Here is a 27,635-nt window from a genome sequence, read left to right on the forward strand (position 1 = left end):
TTTTGGTTTGTGAAGGTTATGCTCAGTCTGTATCCATCTCTCCTCGTACTAGGATGAATTGCATCCCTCAAGTAGCAAGTGTCTGTCAACTATCGTCCCATGGAGTAATCACATTGATGCCTGTTTCCCGTGGTCACCCGACTTTGCAGATACTAGATGTTGGGAAAGTGGCTGGATGAAGCAAAATTGGTCAAATTTCTCGCACCGCCTTAGCCTGTGTGTCCTGAGACCATGAGTCATCATTTTTGTTTTGACCCTGGCTAAGGTGAACCGTATCATGGCTAATCCAAACTCAAGGCAAATAAGAAGCCACTTCCACCCATTCCCAGGCAGAGGGAGGCACATCTTGGTTGATTTTAATCATGTGGATCCATCTAGATTCCACCAGTCCAATTCCTACCTGGAGTCAGTTGGCAGGAGGATACAAGGCAGCAAATCAGTGGATTCCCAAGATCAATTGAAATGTCATGTGGGCAATGGGCAAAGGAAGGAAAGGCCATTCATTCATGTTTTTGGCAACTGCTGTGTTCCCCTGTGCTATGAAACCTCTCATCTTACAGGGGCCAGAATTCATCAGTCAGATTGAAAAAACGTCCCATTAGAAGTATTGAATTATCCTAACCGATTTTGCCATTTCCCCACATCACTCGCTCCTGTAGTGTTAACCCTTCTGAAGAAGAGCCATATTGGATTTGAAGCGTCAACTCTGTTCCTCTTTCCACAAATGCTGCCAGATCTGTTTATCTCCAGTTAGTTTCAGATTTACAGCATGTGCAGTATTTTTGCACTTTGCAGTATGTTAACCCTTTCCTCATCTGGCCCTATCCCCTGTGAATATAGCAGGGTTTTGCATCCATTATTTGTACCATTGCACTTTAGAACGCATCATTAGGCTTCTCCTGTTTAATGTGCACAATTCAGCCTTTACGGTTGGTTTGAAGTCATATGCAAGACCTTCAAACTAGCTTATTTTAATTTGTGTATGCAAGGAAACAGCTGCACTGGGCACTGAAAATATAACTGGCCAGTTATATGTTGCTGCATTGCTTTTCCCAGCACACTTACGGACTCACTGACAGGCACATACTCACTCACTCACACTCTATCTCTCTCTTTCTCTCTCTCTCTCTCTCTCTGTCTTTTTCTTGTTTTCTCCGTGGGTGGAACCAAGTAGCAACCACAAAGGGATACCAAATCTAAGGATACATGGTCCAACTTTGCTAACTCCCCCTGTCTCCGGGTCATGACTGTATCTGGTCGGCAACTTGGATGCTGTTGTACTTCTTCAGTGTTTTAAAATCTGTGTGGAGTAAATTGGCCCAAGTGGGGCTTATTGGTAAATTGACACCAAGCAATGTGTTAATGGTTGTTGCCAACTGTCTGAAAATTCACAGACACCTGTCTCAATTATCAGTCGGTTGAAACTTCTTGTGTCATATTACTTGGTGTATGGTAAGATGATGGTTATTTTATTGGTTAGAACTAGTAATGCAGAGGCATGTTCTAATATTGCAGAGAACATGCATTCAGAACGTGAGTTCAGTTTTGAAAAGCAATAGTGAACATAAGGCTGTCCGATGGCACTAAAAATAAAATTTGTTCACAAATGTCTTTAGGGAAGGCAACCTGTTGCCTGTAATCAGTCTTGCCTCTGGGTGACTTCAGACTCACACCAAAATGGTTAACTCGAAACTGCCCTCCAAAATGGATTATCTGTTTTTTCAAACTAGTGCTAGCCATTCAAGGAAAGCCCACCACCACGTTCCCAGAAAAACAAAGCCTTGCCACCAGTGCCCATATCCCACAAATGGATTTTGTTTAGGATTCCATAAGTGTCTGTCCAGCCTGTTAGCAGTGCACTGAGTTCCATTGTTTTAACCCCAGGCTGTCTTGAGGTGGTCGCAATCTGGTGTTTATTGTTTAGGTGTAGTCATTTTAGGACCAACAAAGGGACCAGGTCAAGAAGTTGGATGGAACTTCATTCTGGGGGCAGTCTGACCAAGAGCAGGTGTTGGTTGTGGCAGTGATTTTAGAATGATTGTAATCATATCTCTCCCCATTTCCATATCTAGTTCTTCATATCCAACCCATCTCAACTTATAAAGAATTGCTAACAGTAAAATACAGTGGCAGCCAAGGTTCTGGGTAGAAACAACCACAGAGACTATACATCCGGACATTGCATTCTGCATAAACAGGCTTCAACCTCTGTGTGAGAGACCAGAGGAAATCATACAGGACTCGCTGTGGTCTGCAACTAGTTTTTTCTTGCTTAAATATAGACATTGGACAAATGATATGTCCTTTCAGAATGGACATTGATCACCAGTAAAGCATTTCATAGTTCACTGTACAGAATTTCTTAGATCTTTTGAAGTAAGAAAAGTCGAAAAGTTTTCTTTTGTCCATCACTGAAGAGTTTTGATTGGATCACCACATCCCTTTCTTTCTTAATTGGGGTTACTTGAGTTGGCATTCCACTGTTGTCATGAATAATGGCCGTTCTGTCATTGCTGTTTGGTTTGCTTTCAGAGAAGAATTATTTCTGTAAGATATAAAAATTTACAAATGATGGAAGTCTGAAAATGAAACCATGTTTTTAGATTAGATTAAATTACTTTACAGTGTGGAAACAGGCCCTTCGGCCCAACAAGTCCACACCGACCCGCCGAAGCGCAGCCCACCCATAACCCTACATTTATCCCTTACCTAACACTATGGGCAATTTAGCATGGCCAATTCACCTGACCTGCACATCTTTGGACTGTGGGAGGAAACCCACGCAGACACGGGGAGAATGTGCAAACTCCACACAGTCAATTGTCTGAGGTGGGAATTGAACCCAGGTTTCTGGCGCTGTGAGGCAGCAATGCTAACCAATGTGCCACCGTGCCACCCACTTCTGCAGCACTTGAGAAATGAGAGAAATGGATTTATTATTTATGCCTTTCATCAGAAATTAAGCAAATATTCACTTTTGAGAAGCTTAATGGGGGAATGAAAGATATTGTGTAAATGCGTGTTCTTACCTCTTGCCCAGATGGTCACAATATTGTACACACGGTATAGATCTTTTGAAGTATACGAACTGTAGTTCTGACATTTTAAGCCGTACTTCTGACAGAGGTGAGATTTGAACCTAGACCTGACCAAGAGGTATGGATGTAACCATTACGCTAGAAAAGTCTGTTAGTGACTCTTGTTATTTGATCAAATACAGCAGCCAGTTCTGTACACAACAGCATCCTGCAAGACAAGCACATGATTGCTTTGACTCCTCATTTGCTGCTGTTAGCTGGATGAGGGAAGTTGACTAGGAACACCAGGGGAATGTTTTCAGTTAGGACTGTGATTCTGGATGAGGCATGAGTTGACATCTCAAAAGGCCATTCCCCTGATATCCTGGCTGTTCATTTCAGTATAAAATTCAGCCTCCGTTAGATGCTGGAGTTCACAGTGACATCTCAACTCTCAACCTCCTTAACATGGAGGCAAATGTATTACCAAGTGAATGAAGCTGACACTAGATGCAAAGCATTGCAAGTCTGCTAAGAGTCAGACTGAGTAAGCACCAACATAGGCCCACTCTGAAGTTATAATATTTTATTGTGTTTCAGGTCAGAAGGCTGACCTTTAATTTAATAGACAAATGAGACAAATTTACTGGTGCTCAGTTGTCATTTTTTCCTGTTTTATAAATCCCACAAGACCCAACACTCTCAACATCACATCGTTCAGCACTGCATACATACATTATCATTTGTTTGCTCTGCCCCATTAATGACTCCCCTCTGTATTCGCTAACCTATATAATGTGGCTATGAGACTGTGTCTGTGTAATGTCAATTACCACTTAGTTGCTAAATGTATGCTCTGCATAGCTCCATTAAAATTAAAATACTGTCTGTACATTGGCTCGTGGGATTAGGCAGGAGGTTTGTGTAGATTTACTACGATAGAAGCTAATGGAAAACATAACTGTTAACAATCTGAGGTTTTCAATTAGCCATTCTCTGATTGATTTTTATGAAATCTCATCGACTAATAACTATGCATCGCTGAGCTAACCATAGCACATGCTGAGATATCAACATTTTTTTTAATTTAAAAAATAACACATCTATACCTAGAGAGGTAACAAAACAAGTAGCATGTTCAGTATTTTGCTTTTATGTAGTTGATGAAATACAAAGCCTTTTTGTGAGTGTGCCCTAGAGCTAACCACAGCACATGCTGCGATATCAACATTTTTTCTAATTGAAGAAAAGATCTCTACCTGGTAAGGTAACAAAAAAAAGTAGTATGTGCAGTCTTTTGCTTTTGTATTGTTAATGAAATACAAAGCTTTTTTGTGAGTGTGCCTTACAATGATTCTCCTCTCATGCCTGCTTCATAAACTCACCAAAATTGAGTTATTCCTGGTCTAAATTCCAGAGACAGGGCTTTGTGATTTTACTGTGACCAATCATGTCTCACTGTACTTGCAAAGAGTGTTGGATTGGTTCAGTCCTACAGGAACCTGTTCTAACACAATCGTTCGGTCACTGGTTTACGGCAACTGAATAAGTCAAGTTTTATTTTGTACATAGAAGGGATTTTCTGTCCTTTTTTTGCATCGGCACTCTGCGACTTTGCCAGAGTCCCTGAAGCTGATTGGGCTTTTTAATTGCACATAATTTGGGCAGGCTGTCCTGCATGACATAAAGGGAGAAGTTCCCTAGCCTATTACTGTTTCATTTGTATTTTCTTAACCTTGTTAACTTGTGGTAAAGGTGATGTTATTCCAAAGTTAAAACTTCACAGTGCCTGAGGGTTCCCTTGCTGACCTGAATGAACCAAAACAGCACCCCCTTCAGGAGATCTAATCCATATGGATCTCTATATATTTTCCCTTTCTTGAGAAGAACTATAATGAAATGTCAAAGTAAGCAATCAGGATTTAAAAGGTGGAAATTTTATTCAACAGGCTTTATTTGTACAGAGACATATATACTAGTGAAAGCTCTCTCAAAGAGTAACAAAAGTCAGTTGCTGTAGGCAGTGTGGTTACATGTGAAAGGAATACAGAGTGCATTTGGTCCGTTATTGATCTTCTATGCATCATTGCTTGGAATAATCATAGTTAATAAATAAAAATAAATCTGTAAAGAAAATCAAATTACCACCTTATTTATTCCTTGCCTTTATAGAGTAGTTAGGCTAAGTTTTAAATGTATTATGAATTCATGAATAGTGTAAGAAAGAGAGATCATGATTGTAGCACAGTGCCGTGTGCTACATTCATCCAGAGCCCAACAGTCGGTTATACGCCTCATTCAAATTAGGCTGAAGGGAGGGGGATGAGGATCATGGTCAACCTGTGATCTGAATAAATTTTTTGAAACTTTTGAATCTATCAGCCAGTAAGTTTGCCTTTAACTGTGAATAGCTTTCTTTTCATTGCATTCCAACTAATTAAACAAAAAGTAATTCTGGTACTCATGGTGTCATTGGGGATGTGTTGAGCCCAACAGTGTAGGTTAGCTGAATTAACATGACTATTTTGGATTAATGACGGTCTCTTACTAATGGTTTAATGATTTGCTCTCTTTGTGATGGTTCAGCTCTCTTGTGCTGTATGGTTTGCCCACTCTTCCAGATCAGAACCCCAGTGATACCATGAGATGTCAATTTTAAAACAATAATGTGAACAGAGTAAAATTACACTCAGGTTCATGGTAATTTTTACAAATTGGTACATCAAGAATGTCCCATATATAATGTGATAGGTTTGCTGTTGGTTCTGGGCTTGAATCATTTCAGTGTTTCACCTTGGCTTTTAGCAGTATCAAAAATGTAATTTATTTCTATAAGCCGGCAATAGTAATTATTCCTATCCTGTGACTGACATTCCTAATGGTTAAAGAGAAGGTTCTGATCTTTGAACTGTACAAGCCTGTGGCATCACAGGCTCAATCTGTGGCATCAACTGACCAGGCAAATAGGACATGAAAATGTCTGCAGTCCCTTGGTTTAAAGGACAGAGAAATAACCAGAGGTTCCATCCCTACAGTGATCCTTTTTCCAGTAAATATGCTCTTCCACTGGAAGGTGTTGCAAGGTCAGTTGAGCTGTAACCATTCATTGTCGAGGCGTACCAATGAAGAGAGGTCACTTGACCAGTGCATCTAGGAAGAAGCAAGATCCCAAGGAGATCATAAACAACATCAAATCAGGAAAGGTGGGAAGAATTCCGATAAAATAGTAATAATCCTGCTGGCTAGGTGTCTAGTGACCCCTCGGTAAGTGCTTTGAAACAAAATGTGGCATTTTATTTAGAAGAATAAACCACATCAGGAATTTCTTATTCTTATAAATGCAAATATTGATTGAAAGAACCAATATTTCAGTCTTAAAAACCTACCTCACTTAGTGTCATAGAGTCATAGAAATTTACAGCATGGAAATAAACTCTTCGATCCAATTCGTTCATGTCAAACATATATCCTAAATTAACCTAGTCCCATTTACCAGCATTCGGCCCATATCCATCTAAACCTTTCCTATTCATGGGACCCATTCAGATGTGTTTTAAATGTTGTAGCTGTACCCGCCTCCACCAGGTCCTCACTTGATGTAGTCTATTTTGTGCATTCACCATAGAAATATAAAACATGTTAGGACCCAGTAAAAAAAATCACAAATCCAGCAGACCATTTGCTTAGCTCAGCGTCATCGAAACATTATCTTATTCCCTTGCCTCTCCCGGAAAAGTATCTGTTGCCTGTTGAACCTATTAAAGAAAATCTGTTTGCTATAGTTACCTTCCCTGGTGATTTATTTCATCTTAGTTTAAAGTAGGGCTCAGAAACGAAGGGATGTCATTTAAAAATTAGGAGTGATTAGGGAATTTGTGCAAATGGCCATATGGAATAAGTTAAAAGGGGGAAAAAAGTCTCTGAAACAAATGAGACAGGTTCTTTCGGAGACAGTTGAATGCACTTATTGACAGTCAGAAGGATGGAGATGGTCTGGAGAAAAGCTTCAAAATGGGAAGAGTGTTGAGTTCAGTCGAAAACCTGTTGAGCTGGATTGGCCAAACGGTCTCCTCCAGTTCCTGTGGCTTGATGCCAGCAGCACACTTTTTAAGTGATTGGTGGTGGTGGAGATGGGGAGTCACAATGCACAGCATTGTTTCTCTATAGGGATGACTGATCTGTGCAGATCTATTGCCAGTACTGTGCTGAAGAGATCTGAGGGAATTTGGTTGAAAACGTTTAAAAGCATCTTTGTGGAAATGCTGGCGGGTAGCCGTGAGAGTGTTTCCGAGGGTCAGTGAGGGGATGGCGAAACCTCGTGCTTTTTTGAGAATTCCCAGTTAAATTGCGAGTTCACCTCTGAAACACTCCTAATGAAAAAACCATATGTTAGGTGGATGTGTGTATTTTCAAGTGGGAACCCTTGCGTGTTTCTAAAGGCACTGTATATTTTACTTAGTTCTTTCTCCTGGCTTTGTGTCAGTCTGAAGCTATCAGAAATAGTTGCCTAGTCGCATGGCTCATGCTGAATTTCAGCAACGTGAGAAAATTAATTCCCAAGTCAACAAGATGAATGTTCTTTGTGCTATGTTTTGTTTTAATGGCTATAAAATATATATATTGAAGGGGGGAGGGGGGGGGTTCTGAGTGGTGTAGGAGGAAAAGGAAGTTGAGATTTATTTGTGCTCTGAAAATTGTCTCATTTGCCCATCATTCTACTTTAAGATGGGGGAGGGCGGTGTCTGCGTGGTGGTGGTGAAGTGTGTTAACTCCTGTCAGTAAAAGATAAAGAATTAGGCTATCATATTAAAAACAATGTACTGGGACAGTCTTAATGAAAAAACATTAGTAGTATTCTTCATTCAGTAGGGTAGCAGTGAGCAGGTCATTAAAGTTCCCCTCATCAGGAACCATATGGAAATGGCTGTAGAGATCGCCAGTAAATTTTTTGAAGTATAATTGAACAGCTGTCTCTGATTAATTGATTAGTTTAAAGCCAGGAAAAGCAGGTAAAACCCAAGGTGAAGGATGCGGTTGCACATTAAATGGATACAATACCACTCCTGGGACCTCCTTCCAGGTTCTGTATAGGGAAGATACACTTGGGGTTGACAGTATTAATATCGAACTGGAGGGCTGCTGCGTCTGAAGCTTGAGAAAACTGGGGTCTGTTCAGATAACTGCCTTAGTCCAGAAACTGCTTCTGACCAGTTTCACGTGCAGCGGGATATTCCTATCACGCTTGTTATGTCGCTTTGAATCTCATTTCCTGATTGTAGAATCACAGAAATTGGTGGTGCAGGTAGAGGCCATTTGGCTCACTCTGTCTGTGCCAGCCAAACAAAAATAGGGTTGGCAGCTGGAAGGTTTAGTTCAGCTGCCAAATAATAAAATTTGCACCATAGTGCACATTTCAAAAAAAGACCCAAGAGGTTAAAAGCAGTCGTTGATAAAGGCCGGGGCGTAGATTAGGGCAGGTGGTTCAGGTTTGAGGAGGCAGCTGAGTTGTAACAACTAGAGGAACCGTTGCATAAGGCAAATCTTTATCATTTCTGCTTGACACCTGACTATGACATTCCACTGCTGTGTATCAGTGACTGCAATAAATTGAGTTCTGAGAGTGCAGCTGATTAGGCAAGGACTGAGTGGTCTTAACAATTGACCTCTGTTACTATTAAAGGTCTCTGGCTTATATTAATTTACCCATCGAGGTAATGCGACATGATTCAGTTCATGCATGTTTGTTAATTATTGAAAAATAGCTTTTGGTTGTCTGTGCATTATAATTGATTCTGCCACAGCATTAGATTAAAGCCAGTCAAAAAAAAAGTGGCTTCCATTTGAAATTTAAACAATCGATGAGAGCAGCTAAACCGATATCCAGCAATCTCTTTTTCTCTCCTCTCTCTGACCGTCCAGTGTGTTATGTCAGGGGCACATAGCGTCCCCCAACTCCTTTTTTTTAAATCATCAGCACCAGAATTCCTCACTTGTACCAATTCCTCTGATCCTTGATTTCTAATTCCAGTATAATCTCGTCCCTCCCAGAATGAGAAAATATAGGATATTGACATTTGGCTCTTCGAAAATGCTATCCAGTTTCTCCCACTTTACATGCTCTTTCCCCATGGTCCTGTAAAAGTTGGCTTTTCGAGTATTTATCCGATTCCCTTTTGAAAGTCACTGTTGGTTACTTCCAGGCACCGTCAAAATGAAGTATAACAGCTCAGCCCGTACGATGCAAAGAAAATGAATGACTCTGATCTCAACTCTTTCCAGAATTCAATATCCAAAATTTATTGTCCCCTAACATATGAATTTTATTTTGTTCCCACTCATTTCAGCAGCATGGTTAGGTGCCTGTAAAACAGCCCTGTGTTTTTAAATTAGCAAAACATACACAGATTCTCTCCTTCCTGCATTCAGGACTGTTGAATCCCACAAACATGGTGTACCTTGGGTCGGAAGAGCTTTTATTTTTCTCTTTTATTTTTCCAGTCCATCAGGGACTGACAGTGTTTACCAGGGATCAAGTAGCTGTCAGTGCAGGAAAGGCATGATCAGCGCAAGGATACTGTTATCTTTCATTGATTCTGGTATTGAGGTTGATATCTTTGAACTTAGTTCCATTTATGTGTTGTCCCATGTATTCACCAGCTTATATTGGCTCCCATTCCAGTGATTCGTCGAATTTAAAATTCCGATCCTAGATTTCAAATCCCACCCAACCGCATCTCTTAGCTGTAAAGAGAGATTGGACAAACTTATTTTTGCGAGAATGTCAGAGGCTGAGGGGCAACCTCAGAAGTATATAAAACAATGAGAGGCATGGCTAGTGTGGATAGTTGGGTGGAATTGTCGAATACTCGGGACAGCTGCAGCTCTTGTTAAACCACATGACGGCTCTGGAGCTGCAGATGGGCTTACTTTGGAGCATAGGAGATGCTAAGGGCATTGTGGATAGCACGTTTAGTGAGTTGGTCACACCGCAGATTAGGATTGCTGAGGGAGAAAGGGAATGTATGGCCAAAAGGCAGAGAAAGAGCAGGAAGGCAGTGCAGGTGTCCCCTGCGGTCATCTCCCTCCAAAACAGGTATACCATTTTGGATACTGTTGGGGGAGTTGGCTCACCAGGGGAAGGCAGCAGGAGCCATGGCACTGTGGCAGGCTCTACTGTATGGAAGGGTAGGAAAAAGGGTGGAAGGGCTATAGTCATAGGGGATTCAATTGTAAGGGGAGTAGATAGGCAGTTCTGTGGTGGAAAATGAGACTCCCGAATGGTATGTTGCCTTCCAGATGCACTGGTCAGAGTGTTAAGTTAGTATATTTGACATGAGGATTAAATCTCGGCACAACATTGTGGGCCAAATGGCCTGTTCTGTGCTGTACTTTTCTTTGTTCTATGTCTCAGATTGGCTGCAGAACATTCTGAAGGGGGAAGGTGAACAGCCAGTTGTCATGGTGCATGTAGGCACCAACGATTGAGGTAAAAAAAAAGGACGAGGTCCTACAAGCAGAATTTAGGGAGTTAGGAGCCAAGTTAAAAAGTAGGACCTCAGAGGTAGTAATCTCAGGATTGCTACCAGTGCTACGTGCAAGTCAGAGTAGGAATGAAAGAATAGGCAGGATGAATGCATGACTTGAGAGATGGTGCAGGAGGGATTTTTGGGACATTGGAATTGGTTCTGGGGGAGGTGGGAGTATTATAAATTGGATGGTCTACACCTGGGCCAATCTTGAACCAATGTCCTTGGGGATGCTTTCGCTAATGCTGTCGGGGAGGCTTTAAACTAATGTGGCAGTGGGATGGGAACCACATGAGGAGATTAGTGGATAGTAAAAAGGTAGCAACTAAAGCCTGTAAGGAACTAAATAATGAAGTCAGGGTGACTAAGGGGAAGAGTAGGCAGGGAACAAATGATGAAAGCAAAGGGGCTGATGGTCTGAGGTGCATTTGTTTTAATGCATGAAGTGTAGGTAAGGCACATAATAGACAATAGGTGCAGGAGTAGGCCATTCTGCCCTTCGAGCCTGCACCACCATTCAATATGGTCATGGCTGATCAGTATCCTGTTCCTGCCTTATCTCCATAACCCTTGATTCCACTATCCTTGAGAGCTCTATCCAACTCTTTCTTAAATGAATCGAGAGACTGAGCCTCCACTGCCCTCTGGGGCAGGGCATTCCACACAGCCACCACTTTCTGGGTGAAGACGTTTCTCCTCATCTCTGTCCTAAATGGTCTAACCCGTATTTTTAAGCTGTGTCCTCCAGTGTCCAATCCTTTAATAATCTTATATGTCTCAATCAGATCCCCTCTCAGTCTTCTAAACTCAAGGGTATACAAGCCCAGTTACTCCAGTCTTTCAGCATAAGGTAGTCCCGCCATTCCAGGAATTGTCCTCGTGAACCTACGCTGTACTCCCTCAATAGCCAGAATGTCTTTCCTCACATTTGGAGACCAGAACTGCACACAGTCCTCCAGGTGTGGTCTCACCAGGGCCCTGAACAGCTGCAGAAGAACCTCTTTGCTTCTATACTCAATCCCTCTTGTAATGAAGGCCAGCATGCTATTAGCCTTCTTCACTACGTGCTGTACCTGCATGCTTACCTTCATTGACTAGTGTACAAGAATACCCAGATCTCTTTGTACTGCTCCTTTACCTAAATTGATTCCATTTAGGTAGTAATCTGCCTCCCTGTTCTTGCCACCAAAGTGGATAACCATACATTTATCCACATTAAACTGCATCTGCCATGCATCTGACCACTCACCTAACCTGTCCAGGTCACCCTGTAATCTCCTAACATCCTCCTCATATTTCACCCTACCACCCAGCTTAGTATCATCTGCAAATTTGCGAATGTTATTGCTAATACCATCTTCTATATCATTAACATATATTGTAAAAGATGAACTTAGGGCTTGGATTATTACCTGGGGATACAATGTTATTGCTAATACTGAAACTTGGTTGAGAGAAGGGCATGATTGGCAACTAAATATCCCAGGACATCGATGCTTCAGGCGGGATAGAGAGGAAGGTAAAAGGGGTGGAAGAGTTGCATTACTGGTCAGAGAAGATATCACAGCTGTGCTGAAGGAGGGCACTATGGATGACTCGAGCAGTGAGGCAATATAGGCAGAGCTCAGAAATAGGAAGGGTGCGCTAACAATGTTGGGGCTGTACTACAGGCCTCCCAACAGTGAGCGTAGGATAGAGGTACAAGTATGTAAATGGATACTGGAAAGATGTAGGAGCAACAGGGTGGTGGTGATAGGGGATTTTTATTTTCCCAGCATTGACTCAGATTCACTTACTGTTAGAGGTGTAGATAGAGCAGAATTTGTAAGGAGCATCCAGAAGGGCTTTCTAGAGCAGTATGTAAATAGTCTAACTCGGGAAAGGGCCATACTGAACCTGGTGTTGAGGAATGAACACTTATGGACAAAGACGAGAGTGGTTCTAAAGGAAGAGTGCTAAACTTGGGGAAGGCCAACTGTACCGAACTTTGACACGAGCTGGGGAGTATGGATTGGGAGTAGCTGTTTGAAGGTAAATCCACATTTAATATGTGGGAGGGTAGCAGGGATAATCCAGGCAATTATAGACTGCTGCGCCTAATGTCAGTTGTTGGGATGCTGCTGGAGAAGATACTGAGGGATAGGATCAATTCCTATCTGAAAGAAAATGGGCTTATCAGTGATAGGCAACATGGCTTTCTGCAGGGAAGGTCATGTCTTACCAACTTAATAGAATTCTTTGAGGAAGTGACAATGATGATTGATGAGGGGACGGTTGTAGATGTCATTTACATGAACTTCAGTAAGGCATTTGATAAGGTTCCCCGTGGTAGGCTGATGGAAAAAACGAAGTTGTATGGGGTCCAGGGTGAACTCGCTAGATGGGTAAGGAACTGGCTAGGCAACAGGAGACTGAGAGTAGTAGTGGAAGGGAGTTTCTCAAAATGGAAAACTGTGACCAGTGGTATTCTGTTGTTTGTGATTATACATAAATGATTTGGAGGAAGGTATAGGTGGTCTGATTAGCAAGTTTCAGATGACACTATAATTGGTGGAGTAGCAGATAATGAAGAGGACTGTCAGAGAATACAGCAGAATATAGTTAGATTGGAGAGATGGGCAGAGAACTGGTAGATGGAGTTCAATCCAGGCAAATGCAAGGTGAGGCATTTTGGAAGGTCCAACTCAAGAGCGAACTATAGAGAAAATGGAGAAGTCTTGGGGAAAATTCATGTACAGAGAGATCTGGGTGTCCAGATCCATTGTTCCCGAAAGGTGGCTATGCAGGTTAATAAAGTGGTAAAGAAGCCATGCAGCATGCTTTCTTTCATCGGATGGGGTATTGAGTACAAGAGTTGGCAAGTCATGTTACAGTTGTATAAGATTTTGATTTGGCCACATTTGGAATACTGCATACAGTTCTGGTCACCACATTACTAAAAGGATGTGGATGCTTTGGAGAGGGTGCAGAGGAGGTTTACCAGGATATTGCCTGGTATGGATGGTGCCAGCTATGAAGAGAGGTTGAGTAGATGATGATTATTTTCATTAGAAAGACAGAGGTTGATTGGGGACCTCATTGAGGTCTACAAAATCATGAGAGGTATAGACAGGGTGGATAGCGAGAAACTTTTTTCCCAGAGTGGGGGACTCAATTACTAGGGGGGTCATGAGTTCAAAGTGAGAGGGGAAAGGTTTAGGGGAGATATGCATGGAAGGTTCTTTACTCTCGCTTCCCTCAGCAACCTGGGATCGATCCTATCTGGACCTGGGGACTTGTCCACCTTAATGCCTTTTAGAATACCCAACACTTCCTCCCTCCTTGTAGATGTCATATACACGGACTTCAGTAAGGCATTTCATAAGGCTCCCCATGGTAGGCTGATGGAGAAAGTGAAGTTGCATGGGGTCCAAGGTGTACTAGCTAGATCGATAAAGAAGGGTGGTGGCTGCCTGGAACGCATTGCCAGCAGAGGTGGTAGGGGCGGGAATGATAGCAACATTTAAGATGTATTGAGACAGATACATGAATGGTCAGGGAGCAGAGGGATACAGACCGTTAGAACATATGTGGCAGGTTTAGAGGATCTGGATTGGCACAGGCTTGGAGGCCGAAGGGCCTGTTCCTGTTCTGTAATTTAACAAAACATAGGATTAAGATGAGTAGGGAAAAGTTCAAAGGAGATGTCCTAGGCAAGTTTTTTAAACAGAGGGTGATAGGTACCTGGAACGCACTGCCAGGGGAGGTGGAAGAAACAGGTACGATAGCAACATCTAGGAAACATTTCGACAAAGACAGGCAGGGAGTAGACAGATGGGATTAATTTAGAATGGCATCATGGTCAGCACAGTCACAGTGGGCTCGAGGGCCTGTTCCTGTTCTGTGGTCAGCAGTAAACTGCTCCAGTTCTCAAACCTTTCAAGATCTCCAATTGTTACCTTTTGCGTAAACCCGCTTTTCAGTTACTCTGAAGTTGAAACCTGTGCCTTCAGCGATCCAGATCCCATGTTCTGAAATTCCCTCAATAAATCTCCAGCTTTCTAGCTCGGTCTCTTTTCCTCTCAACACTGCTTAAACCTACTTTGATATGCTTTTGTTTTGGTCACTTGTCCTCATTTTGTTTCTGTGGCACATATCAAAGTTTGCCTGGCAGTTCTCCAGTCAGGTGCACCAGGAAAGTGCTACATGAATGAAGGTTGCTGTTGGTAATATTTTATATTGTATTGTGTGAGTGATTATATTTTAAAACGCACCTTTCTGCTTTCTTGACAGGTAAAGATGAGCCTTCAAGCTACATTTGCACAACATGCAAGCAGCCTTTTATGAGTGCTTGGTTCCTGCTCCAACATGCACAGAATACACACGGATTCCGGATTTACTTGGAGACGCATCCATCGAACAGTCCCCTTACCCCTCGGATTGGCCTTCCCCCCTCCTTGGGACCAGACCCCATCTCACAGTCCCCCCTTACTACTTTTCTCGGTGAGAACAATCCTTTCAACCTGCTGCGGATGACTGGACCTATACTTCAGGAGCACCCGGGCTTTGGCGATGGCCGTCTCCCCAATACGCCTCCCATTTTCAGCCCGCCGCCTCGCCATCATCTAGACCCGCATCGTCTGGACCGCCTTAGTGCTGATGAAATGGGCTTGGTATCTCAGCATCATAGTGCCTTTGACAGAGTAATGCGCTTGAACCACCCACTGGGTATGGAATCCCAGACTATGGACTTCTCCAGGAGGCTCCGAGAATTAGCAGGGAACAACAGCTCCACTCCGCCCTTGTCGCCCAGCCGTCACAATCCTATGCATCGCTTGCTTCAGCCCTTCCAACCCAGCCCCAAGTCGCCATTTCTGAGCACTCCGCCACTCCCCCCCATGCCCCCCAGCAGCACAACTCCTCCTCAGTCACAGTTGAAGAGTAAGTCCTGCGAGTTCTGTGGGAAGACCTTCAAGTTCCAGAGCAATCTGATAGTCCACCGGCGCAGCCACACGGGAGAGAAGCCGTACAAGTGTCAGCTGTGCGACCATGCCTGCTCCCAGGCCAGCAAGCTGAAACGTCACATGAAGACACACATACACAAGTCAGCCTCCGTCACGGCCAGGTCAGATGATGGGCTCTCCACCACCAGCTCACCCGAACCTGGCACCAGTGAGCATGCGAGTGGAGAAGGATGTGGCCTGAAAGCCAACATAACCAATTTCAACACTGGTCAGATGAATGAGAACGAGGAGGAGGAAGAGGAGGAGGAGGAGGAAGAGGAAGAGGAACTGGAAAACGAAAGCCGGCCTGAGTCCAGCTTCAGTATGGACTCCGAGCTGAGTCGCAACCGAGAGAATGGCTTCAAATTGCCAGTGAATGAGAAGCACTGTGTTCTGGGCAAAGTCATGGAAAATGTCGGTCTCCGTGCAATTCAGCATTACAGCGATGTGCTTACCGATAAGCAGAAGCGTAATAGCTTCTCAAAACGATCCTCTGATGGTCAGAGAGACACTGGAGATGAGGACTCTGTTGCAGGCGAACTGGATCGACCGGAAGATGGCACAGTGAATGGAAGAGGCTTCGGTCCCGGTGAATCATTCCCTATCACATTGCCGCGGAAACCTCCTCTCATCACTAGTCCCTCTCTGTCAGTTGCTTCTTCAAAAAGAATTAAAATGGAGAAAGACGTGGATTTGTCCTCAGCACCTTTAATTCCCTCTGAGAATGTTTACTCTCAATGGCTGGTGGGCTACGCAGCATCAAGGCACTTCATGAAAGACCCGTTCCTGGGATTCGGCGACTCTAGACAATCTCCCTTCGCCACTTCCTCTGAGCACTCCTCGGAGAACGGCAGCCTGAGGTTCTCCACACCGCCTGGAGACATGCTGGACGGGGGACTCTCTGGCCGTAGTGGCACAGCCAGCAGCGGCAGTACCCCTCACATGGGAGGGCCCGGCCCGGGGAGGCCGAGCTCCAAGGAAGGACGCCGGAGCGACACTTGCGAGTACTGCGGCAAAGTGTTCAAAAACTGCAGCAACTTGACAGTGCACCGCAGGAGCCATACCGGCGAACGGCCTTACAAATGCGAGCTCTGCAACTATGCATGCGCCCAGAGCAGCAAGCTGACGCGCCACATGAAAACGCACGGCCAGATCGGCAAGGAGGTTTACAGGTGCGACATTTGTCAAATGCCCTTCAGCGTTTACAGCACCCTTGAGAAACACATGAAAAAATGGCATGGAGAACATTTGCTGACAAGCGACGTAAAAATCGAACAAGCAGAAAGAAGCTAAAGCTCCTTGAAGTAAAAGAGACTTGGTTTTAAAAAAAAAACACACACACAAAAAAATTCAATTGTAAAGCTTAATTAATTGCCAACTGAGAAAGTCGGCCCAGAGTGCCTCCTGTGGCACTTAAATATTTTCAAGGTATAATTTGTGTCTGAGAAGCTCAATCAAACCTGAGGGTGATATAGAGGCAGTAAAATAATGTTGAGCCTTTTCAACTGTGCAATAATTTCTGTATTTATTGTTTTTTTTAAAATATTTTTTCAAGCATCATGTGCAGGTATTTTTTTTCCTTTTCCTTTTTATTTTTCGTTGTTTGAAACTTTTTTTTTGTTTTGGTTTGGGTGTCCCTTTTGATTTTACCCACTTTTCAAAAAGAAACCTGAGATTACTTGCATTTTGAGGTGCAGACCTGTAGAAATAACCCTTGACCCGGGCCGCTGCTTATGTGGAATTGAATAGTTAAGCTACTCAACGCAGTAATTTCTTGAATAGAAGCCGCGTTTATTCATTCTTTTATTTTTTTTAAAATATGGGGAGGAAGGATTGGAATTGCACAAATTTCTTTTTTTTAATTGTAAGATGAGAAAAAGCCACAGCGGATCACAATCCTAATCGTAGCACTTAATAGGCTTTTATTACAAGCTGGGTTCGAAATGTAGCACTGATCTTGCCAGCCTATGGTGTCTGGAACTGCCATTGTCGCTTTTCATCAAAGACGCCTGCCTAAACATAACACAGTTAATAACTTTTAAAAAAAAAAGCAGTAAGCAAATGAGAGAGGCAGTTTACTATCTGGTATCCAGTTGTACCAGCCAGAAACTTAACCTAAGCAATAACGGACTTTTAGTTGTGTTACTAATTAGTGAATAAAATGCACAGCGAAGTAAATCTGAACAAAGTCAAAAGTGCATTATTGCCAACACCTAAGGAAACATCTGTGCTCGATTGTGAGCGACTTGCATTATTGTAGAAATGCACTGCTATTTTGCCATTAGGGGTAGATGGTCTTTGGCCACTGTGTTAAATAGCTAAATTTGTACCTGAGATATTTCCTTTTTTTGAACCCGCACCTTAACATATTTGTTTTTTTAATTATAGAAACTGCGACTTCTGAACAAGAAACTATGGGAAATCTATGGTCCAAAAGGGTTATGGTATACATTAGGGAACAACTGAGATTAAAAGTGTCAGTGTTGCTTAGCATAGCATTCACAATGCTGGCACTATAAAAAAAATGTTAATGTCAGTTGACGGTTTTTATACTGCCATTCAATTTGACATGAGTGCCTTGAATATTTGATCTTCCTAATGAGTCTCTGAGACAAATGCAAAACCATTTTTTGTGAAGTTAAAAAAAGTACTGATTTGAAGAAGAGAAAAAAAAATCACACAACAAAGAGAAAAATGTACGTCATATTAGATTCTAGAGTTCTACACGCACCAACAATCCAGCATTTGTAAAACAAAAACAAAAAATAAATTCAGCGGAACTTCACGCCAGCCGCTACAAGTTGGTGAAGACGAAACAGCATCCCTTCCCCCCCCACTTGCCCCCCCTACCCATCTAATCAACTTCGGAAAAACAGTTTGACGGTCTGTTCTCATCAATTGACGCTGCAGGACGCTGCTTAAACTGTGGGAACCCCACTGTAGCAAGGCTCAAAAGTTTTTAAAAAAAAAGACGCCTCCAGAGTCCCACCAAGAACGTAAAGACAGTTACTCATCAGGAACAATGGCTACTCCTTATTTTTTTTTGTTCTGAACAGAATTAGTGCACTCAGTCTCGAATAAGTTTACAGTATTGAATATATACAAAGGTGGAAAAAAATAACAAAAAAAATTGTGTGTGTGTGTGCGTGCGTGTGTTTGTTGAATGATCAAGAGATTTTTTTTTCCGAAGTTTGCTTAGTAAATACATGGATGCCATTATGGCCATGTGTATATTGGTTCTCTGATTCAACTGGTGAAGGGGTTTAATATATATATTACAGTTTCTTGATCACTGTAAAAGTGTACCAGTATTTGTAATAATGGAGAATGCCTGGGCATTTTACAAAATGGAGAAAAAAAACAAAAAAAATTTTTTTTTCAAAAATGGAAATTGTTGCAGTAAATTTGTGGGTCTAAAATTGTACTTGTCACTGTAATTGTAAAGTCTAATTGACTATCAGTTTTAGTAGACTTTTTTGCCTTGGGTGTTTTATCTTTTTTCAAAAATTGTATAGAACTTGTATTGGGAAGAACGATTACTGCTACCATATGTAGACAAGAAAAAAAATAGTAGAAAAGTGCATATTCATGTAATTGCTTTGCTTAAATCACATTCCTGACCTGTACTTTTTTCCCTCTGTTTCTCTGGAATGGTTACTTGGTATTGGTTCATAATAGTGTAGGCACTTGCTGTATTTATACAGGAGCTTGTATTTTTTAACTGTTTGCTTGTCCTTTTAAAGGTACGACAAAAAAGTACCTTTTTTTTGGTAGTGGATTAGAAAAAGAACACACAGGCTGCCATAATATATTTTTTTAATTTTGGCAGGATAAACAAATAGTGCAAAAATAATTTGTATGTTCTGAAATCTTATTGTACAGGAGAAAAAGAAAGGTCGTGTAACGACCTTTTGTTAAAAAAAATACAAAAAGGAATTAGGAAATGCATTGCTGGTCACTGATAATTTGATTTTCATTTGTACAGTTTCCCTCCCAGATTCCCTGTTGGATATGCACGGTTTACAGTTTTGCTAGTCTGTCTCATTTATTTTTTTTTGTTCATGATTTGCTGCCTTCACTCTCCCTATTCACGTGGACTCACTTCAAATCCATTGTGGTCAGAGTCAGATCAATGTAAATTGGACTGAATGAAAACTAAAATATGTTGCATCTTGCGCTGCTTTTAAGGGTCATTCAGTACGTGACATTGAAGACAGCAGATGAATTGTATAATGTCCATGTTGGGCAGGTGTATACTCACAGGGATGAGAAGTTTCCTTATTTTGGGCACATTTCTGCCTTTCGTAAGTTTCATAAAATAGTTACCCAGCTTTTTTTTTGAAGAAAACAATTACTAAGTTAAACTATGAGGTTTGCAGTATGTAGTGACCACTAGATGTCACTGAAACATTCAATTGTCAGTGTGCTAGCGACCACTAATGGTAGTGAACAAATACTGCATTTTTCCAAAATGGAACTCCCTTCAATGGTTCCTTATTTTTATTTTCTCTTGAAACTCCTCTCTTGTCCCTGATGCATCCACGTTACGTGCATGGCACTATTTTGTTTTACATTTCCATGGGGATTTGGGTTTCAGGCCTCCTTGATCTGCTGCTGTGTAAAACTGATGAGGCAGATACAAGTATATGTTGATCTAACTGCCATTTGGTTTTTTTTTAATTTTTGTGTTAACAGGATCATTCACACCTTATTTCACATTCCACGGGTTTCTCAACGTACACAATAGTAGGTAAGAGGTGGGATGAAACCTTTTGTATTTTGACACTTTGAAATTTGCACTAAAAGGCAGAAACAAAACAAAAGCCATCCTGGATGAATAATCTTTAACTGCTAAGGTCTGAAATATTATCACTCCACTACCTAAAGGCATGGGCAGCATTCATTAAACTCCACGTGTTCAAAGTTGCTTATCATTTGGTGGGCTAAGTGGCTTGAAATATCCAATTGTTAGTGAGTTTGATATTCAGACATTCCAGTGCATTTCTGTGAATAAAATGTAGCATGAAGGCTGTAGAGGCTCCATTGCATATCTCTTGATCTGCAGCAGCTATCATCGTTTGACCTAGGTTGTGTCAGCGGTTGACAGTTACAAGTTCGTAATTGATTTTACCAATATAAGGTGACCAGGTACTATTTATGCCTTTTTCTCTAGCTCTAGTGGAAAGTGTTTTTGACAAGTTTCCCCTGCATCATCCTTATTACCGTGAGTAATTTGGTGAGATGGAAGGAGATTGAGCCTGTAGTAACCTAAGCCAGGGTTGAGTGTCAACCTTGTCAGTTCAAGAGATGCACCTCATAATGTTTGGGCACCAGCAACAAAGGTATCAACTTTGACAGACAATATTCATTGGTTAAAAAGAAAATGTTAAATTCATTATGGGTCAAGAAGGAGCAATCCATGGAGCCAATTTCTCCTTCAGTGTGGCACTTCATGGGGCTTCTGGCATGTCAGTCAAAGGCTTTTTTTTTACTTCCCTGTTTACATCTTCCTTGTAAAACAAGCAGAAAGCAGAAAAAGCACTTTGGTCATTACTGTAGCGAAATATTGGACCAGAAAGTTGATTTCAGAATAATACATTGTCATCAAATGGTCACTATTGTCACCAAATAGTTATATTTGGTACCCACATAGTTCCAACCAAGGTCTGTTTTACCAGTATAAGATAGAATAGTGACAGCACATTGCTATGTTTTCTAAGTGGTCCTTGGCACAGGAAAGCTTTAAGGAAAACATTATTAAACAGGTTGCAATACAGGAGTATATAGGAAGGAGGTATCTCTTGTTTGAGCAGGTTTCATGCCACTGAGGGGTGGCAGGGAATTAAATTTAAGATGTTACAGCAATATTTTACAGCAGCCTTTTCAGCCACAAAGGGAAAAAAAATTAGTCAGCTGGTGAAAACTAAGTATTTGCATATTGGCAGCCACTGCATATGTTACAATGGACACAGGTTTACAGAACTAGATAAAACCTAAAATATATACCGAAGTTTTCAGATTTTATCTGTGAAAGGTTGATGGAATAGAATAAAAGCGCCTTTTGCTTGAAGTGTCAGATTCCAGAACTTGGTGCTAGAGAACTAAGCTAGAGAACTAATGAACTCTAAATCGAGCCAGTGTAGAAGCTGCACAGTGGATTTATATAGAGAACTTGTAGTACCTGCTTCCCTAAAGATGACAAATCTTTCAAAACAAAAATCCAACATAGTAGTTTATTGTATTGGCGTACTGCCTATGACCATTTTATATTGGGTGAGTTTAGGGTTAATTGATTTAAACTTTTCCTTTATATAGTGGTGTTCAATGCTCTGATGTTCTCCATCACTATTCAGTGTTTGAGCTGTGTTGTTTCAGCAGCTTCCGACATTGTGTGCCACTACACGAGATCCACCTCCCCATGCTGCCATTTACCACCAACCAGTTAACATTGTATACATTCAATGAGGAGTTATGCAAGGAAAAGTACTGACAAACACTCAAAGGTTAAGACTTCACGTTTCATCCCACCTCTGTTAAATACAGTCCACAGGTTGTTTTATCATGACCAAAACACTTTTAACGGTGCTGTTGTATTTTTAAGAATTGTACTTAAAATGCAAAGCAAATCAATGCCACTTGAGTTGGACCTATTTGTAATGGCAAGGCAAAATATTTTATTAGCTTTTTTTCTATTTCTGTATTTAGAGCTTTTTATTGTAACTTGAGATTTGGTCTTATACTACAAGTTTGAACTATTTATTATTGCTTGTGTTGTGCTCTGTTTAAAACAGATGCACGTTATCCTTTTTTTTATGTTGAAGTGCTGACCAGAGGTCACATCAGCTTGGCTTTGTGAAATATTTATTGTTCTGTTTTTCTGTACAAAATCAAGCCCTCTCCTAATCCACACTGTTTTCAGCTTGTGTCTACCATTTCATTCATACACTCATCCAAATGTTTGTCCCATTTTCAAGTGAAAGAAATAAATCAAAAGTTATCTTTACAATCTTCAAACTTCTTCCTTTCTGCCTATTTTTTCCCCCCCACCCTCCTTCTCAGTATGTGGGTTTAACAATAAATGTTTAGCAGCGAACACCTGCATGACTCATGGTATCACAGGTCAAGTTGAGCACAATGAAGACTCAGATAATAAAACCTTCGATGGCACTAGAAATGATGATGGAACATATCTGCACGTCATATTGTGACATCTGGCTGAGTCCTAACAGCCCACTTATCCTGTTGAGTAGGTCAGTAATCATCAGAATCTTGTTAAAATATGCTATTAGTCAGTGCGTAAGTAAGCAAGAACCCATTGTGACATACAGCGCCATCATAGATTAACCAATACACCCTTTTAAAACCATTTTTTTGTAAGTACATTCTCACGTTCAGTTCATACCAATTGGACATCATTTCATCCTTTTGAGTATTGTACACACGTGCACGCGAATCCATTGGTACTATTTCTGTTCACAAATGAAACCATTTCTTCACTCTTTGCTCTTCCCTTATTTGCAGAAAACAATTGTCCCATTAGTTTATCTTTTATAATTGCACTTACTTCATATCTATTGGCAAGGGTTTATCAAAAGCTGTGTAAAACAAAAAAATCAACTGGGTATATTACAATAAGAAATGGACTCTTTTGTGTGTACCTTTTGTGAAAAAGTTCCTTTTTTGAATAAGAAGTTAAGTCAGTTATTTTAATTAGGATTCTTTTATCCAAAAACGTGATATTATTCCAACTATAATATAAAGCAAAAAACAGAAACTGCTGGAGAAACTCAGCAGGTCCGGCAGCATCTGTGGAGGGAAAATAAGAGTTAACGTTTCAAGTCCAAAGACCATTCTTCATAACATAAAGCAGTTGGTTCTTTTGAAGATGCTATTTTTAGGGATTTCAAAAAAATATTCTATATTAGAATGCATCCATGATGAATGATTTTCATAAACAAAAACTTGAAAATCTTATGCAAGACTTAATGACATAATGTTTCCAGCACTGACAAAGGATTGGGGTTACATAACATGATGAAAAGCAGAAGCACTCGTTTCAGACTGAGTGGGCTGCTTTATTGAGAAAAAAACATTCAACAGAGTTAAATGCTGTGGCTGATATAAAATATAGAAACAATAATGGACCTGTTTGGTGGAAGCCAAGTCTAGTAGAAGTGCAAGACACTAAGCAATGGTTTTGATCAACATTGGCTAATTTGTAAGTGGACTGAGCAAAACTTTCTGAATGAAGAAAAGCCATTAGGCCTAATAGCTCCTACCCACATCAGTCAAATATTATTTTTTCAGAAGCACATGTAGTCCTCTCAATTCAACATATACTGCCCATGCGAATGGCTTTGAGAATGTGTTCCATGACCGTAACTTCCTTTGAGTACACTTGCTCCAACAGCTTTCCCAGTTTAATTTCTTCCACTGTAACTTGTAGTCCCGCTATTAAGGAACAGCCTTTGGGTCAACATTTAACAATTCATTTTGCTATTTTGAAATAACTTACCTTTACAGTACTTTTCTCTTGAGGTAAAGTGATCTCAATTCCTGTAACTCTTACTGTCATATTTTGCTGATACTGGGAATTATCAACATTCCTTAAATGATTTGCAATTTACCGGACATAGGAATGATGCATCCAGAAAGTTATCTGGAGCCTTAGAATAAAAATATATATTAGGTTTTAATGATCATAGCATAGGCAAGTTGCAAGTGTGGAAGGCAATACAATTAACAGATGTGATGCATAGAAGATAGCAGAAATTGTTTCTGACCCAAGAATGTTTGGTATATTGTTGGGGTATACTCAGACACAATATACTTCATTGAATGTACCAAAAAGTGTGTTTTTCCAGTAAGATCAGTATGCATATCAGTAGTGCTTTTATAATAACTGTTTGGTTTAACTGCCTTCCTGTTAACGTGTGCAATAAGCAAGGCTGAACTAGCTGCTTAAAAATAAACAAATCCAACTACTACCCACTAGCTTACAATGACAGGCTCACCAAACAAAATAATGTGAGTCAAGACTTACACATTAAGATGTCCAAATATCTGTATCAGTCATAATTAAAATTGCCCTGGTCAATAAAAGATGCACAAAAGTTAAAATGTCATAACGCAAATAATGTTCACGAACATTTATTTACATCGGGTTTGCTTTAATTGGAGCCTCTTATTAGCCTTCTGACAAATTGTCAAAATTGTAGCTTGTGGTAAATTTTTACATACTCGCCAGAAGTTCTTGTCACTAGATGTACTGGTTGGTATCTCCGTGCAATAGCAGGTGTGTTAATTTTTAATTAGCTTACTATATGAAATTATTGAATCAGGTACATCGCCCCAGTTGGGTGAATAAAGTCAAATGTCAGACCTATGCAGTGCTAGCATCAGATAAATTGTTGAAAACGTAGTTTGTGTTCAAGTTATTGCGGGGGTTTTTTGATAAAGGAAAGGCTGCAGAAGAAAATTTCTGCCAAGTGTAAATTAGAAGATGTCCACATAAATGATGGTAGAAAGTCAGTAATTCTCAGGTTTGTTCAATGCCCCCATTGCTCATCTCATCCTCTCATTACATCATTCCTTCCATCTGCTTTGCTAACACCCATTTTGCTTCTGTAAGCAAGGGAAGCATTTACTGGAAAGCATTTTGTCCATTTCAGTTGGTGGGCAAGGCCTTTATAAGTTTTTAATTAAGCATAGTTTAGAAAACAAACATTTCTGTATATGCTAATGATTAATGGAAATTTTCCTAAGTTACAAGATGGAAATGATTGTCTCCAATTGAAACACATTGCATAGCTTATTTTGGAAAGTCTAAGGAAAGTAAATAGGATCAGTAGAATAAATGTGAAAGGAATAAGCCCTATTTGCTGTTTTGATCCATGTATTTATTCTTGTATCAGGATATTCTTGTCAAAATTGTTCCTTGCCATGTCCGTGGTATGCAAACATTTGCTAAATGTTTATGTTCATCAAACATTTAGTAAGGAAAAGCTATCCAGCTTGGGTTCTTGCAGTCCTAGGTTGTGACTTGTGATCACTGCCTCTTCATCAGCCACTGCAACAAGCACAGTGTTAAAATGCATCTTAGAAAGGAAAAAGGAGAGGCTACAAAATCAGTATTGCTGGGGGAATCTCCGCAGGTCTGGCAACATTTGGGGACAGAAAGCAGAGTAAACATTTTGGGTCCAGTAACCGTTCTTCAGAACTGATGGTAGCGAGGAAAAGGTTGGGAGATATGATGAAGGGGGTGGTGGTGAGTAAACGATAGGTGGAGATGAAGCCCAGAGAGAACAAAGGAATGGGTAAAGGTCAGCCTGGGAGAATAAATAGCTGCTAATTGGGACCATTAGTGGCTGACAATGGGTTGGTTGTGGTAGCAGCCGAAGTGATGAGTGAAGGGGTTGGGGTAAGGACGCAGGAGAAGGCGCTCAGACCCTGAAATTGTTGAACTCGAATGCTGCAGTGTATCCAAGTGGAAAGTGTTATGCTGAGCTTTGCTGGCGCACTGCAACATGTCTGAGACAGAGATATTGACCAGGGAACATGGTGTGTTGAGTTGGCAGGCAACTGGAAACTCAGGGTAATGTTTGCAGGCAGAACATAGGTGTTCTGAAAAGTGGTCACTCAGTTTACATTTCATCTGCCCAGTGTAGAGGAGACCACATTGTGAACAGTGAATGCAGTAGATTAGGTTGGTGAAGTAGAGGTAAATTAGTGCTTCACCATGTAAGGAGACAGAAGAGCAAATGTTCAAAAGCTTAGAGCAAAGAGAGAGGTGTGTTTGAGGGCTTGGATAATGAGTAGGGAGCAAGTAAACAGGCAGGTAATACACCTGCGATTTCATGGAGATGTGAGGAAAGTGTTGAGAATGGAGGAGTGAACCAGGGTGTCCTGAAGGGAATGGTCCCTGGGGAAGGCTAACAAGGGAGGGGAGGAGAATATGTGGCATCCTGCTGCAATTACAAAAGCAGTAGCTAATGATCCTTTGGATGTGAGGGTAAGGAAGGACCGGGGGGGCCCAATTGCTGTATGGGAGGGAAAACAAGGGATGAGAAAAGAATTGTGGGAGATGGATCAGGCAGGACTGAGTTCATCTGGTAACCATGGTGGTGGGGAATTCTCAGTTGAGGAAGAAGGTGGACATTTCAGAAGCCCCCATCTAGGTAATCATGGGAGTTTGCAGTGGATATTGTTGGCCGGCCTACCGCCCCCCCGCCCCCCAAAAATGGAAACAGTTATCAAGGCAGGGAAGGAAGGAAGGAGTCAGATGGATCAAGTGAAGATGAGCACAGGGTGAAAATTGGAAGTGTAATAGATGAACTTTTCCATAGATTCCCATTCAAAGAGCAAAACAAGTTTATTCCTTGCATTCATATGATCTTTAATATGAAACAAGCAGATATTTGCCTTTGTAAGTTTACAAATTAAAGAGTTATCATTATTTTATAGTGATAAGTACTGGGAATTTTGAAGAATGGGATGTTTTGTCACACAAAATCTGTATACATAAATTATCCGTGAAAGGAACTGTGATAATTTCATCAGCCTACTATGAGGAGCTTTCTTGTGTGCTACTGTGGTCTGCTGTTGAAGTTTGGTTTCCTTTTTCAGAGGGCCAAACCATGCTGGAAGTTCCCCTGCATTTTGAGACCATTCTTTCCTCACTGTGCAACACACCATTGAATGTCCATCGAGTAAAGTACCATACACTTAAAATAATGAACAGGAACATTTTCATTATGGGGCTTAGCATGCCTATACCACCAACATAACAGTTAAACCGCTAGTGAAGAGGTGGACATAAACACAGAGTATAAGAACACCATTCAGGACCAGATAATTGTCGAGGTTCGAAGACAGATTTCAAATGATTCAGGAACCAAAATTCTTCATAGCATAAAGACAATAAAACGGGAGTGATCCTATTCAGTTTTTTAAAAAGAAAATGCAGTGAGTAGAATTTTCCGTTGATATTTAGCGATAGGGATAATCAGTACTGTAGATAGTGGGGTAGGTTGAAATCCTGTTTTAATAGTTTATTACTCATAATGGTGGGGGTGATGTTCGTGACCTGTTCTCCCCAGAATACTAAGGGA

At 41.1% G+C, this 27,635-nt stretch overlaps 1 protein-coding gene across 7 annotated transcripts in view; it reads left to right on the forward strand.

The window, feature by feature from the left end:
- The window catches only part of bcl11ba (BCL11 transcription factor B a), a 175,204-nt gene extending 152,665 nt beyond the window's left edge, over positions 1–22,539 (forward strand). For 6 of the 7 annotated variants that reach the window (XM_072568255.1, XM_072568257.1, XM_072568256.1 and 3 more), the window contains one exon: positions 14,816–22,539. In XM_072568255.1, coding sequence (XP_072424356.1) covers positions 14,816–16,818 — 2,003 coding nt within the window. In that variant the 3' untranslated portion in view covers positions 16,819–22,539. The remainder of the gene's footprint in view (positions 1–14,815) is intronic. The other variant, XM_072568259.1, reaches the window with a different exon arrangement.
- The last annotated feature ends 5,096 nt before the right edge of the window (positions 22,540–27,635 follow it).

The sequence above is a fragment of the Chiloscyllium punctatum genome, chromosome 4, assembly GCF_047496795.1.
Source record: "Chiloscyllium punctatum isolate Juve2018m chromosome 4, sChiPun1.3, whole genome shotgun sequence".
NCBI classification, from domain to species: domain Eukaryota; kingdom Metazoa; phylum Chordata; class Chondrichthyes; order Orectolobiformes; family Hemiscylliidae; genus Chiloscyllium; species Chiloscyllium punctatum.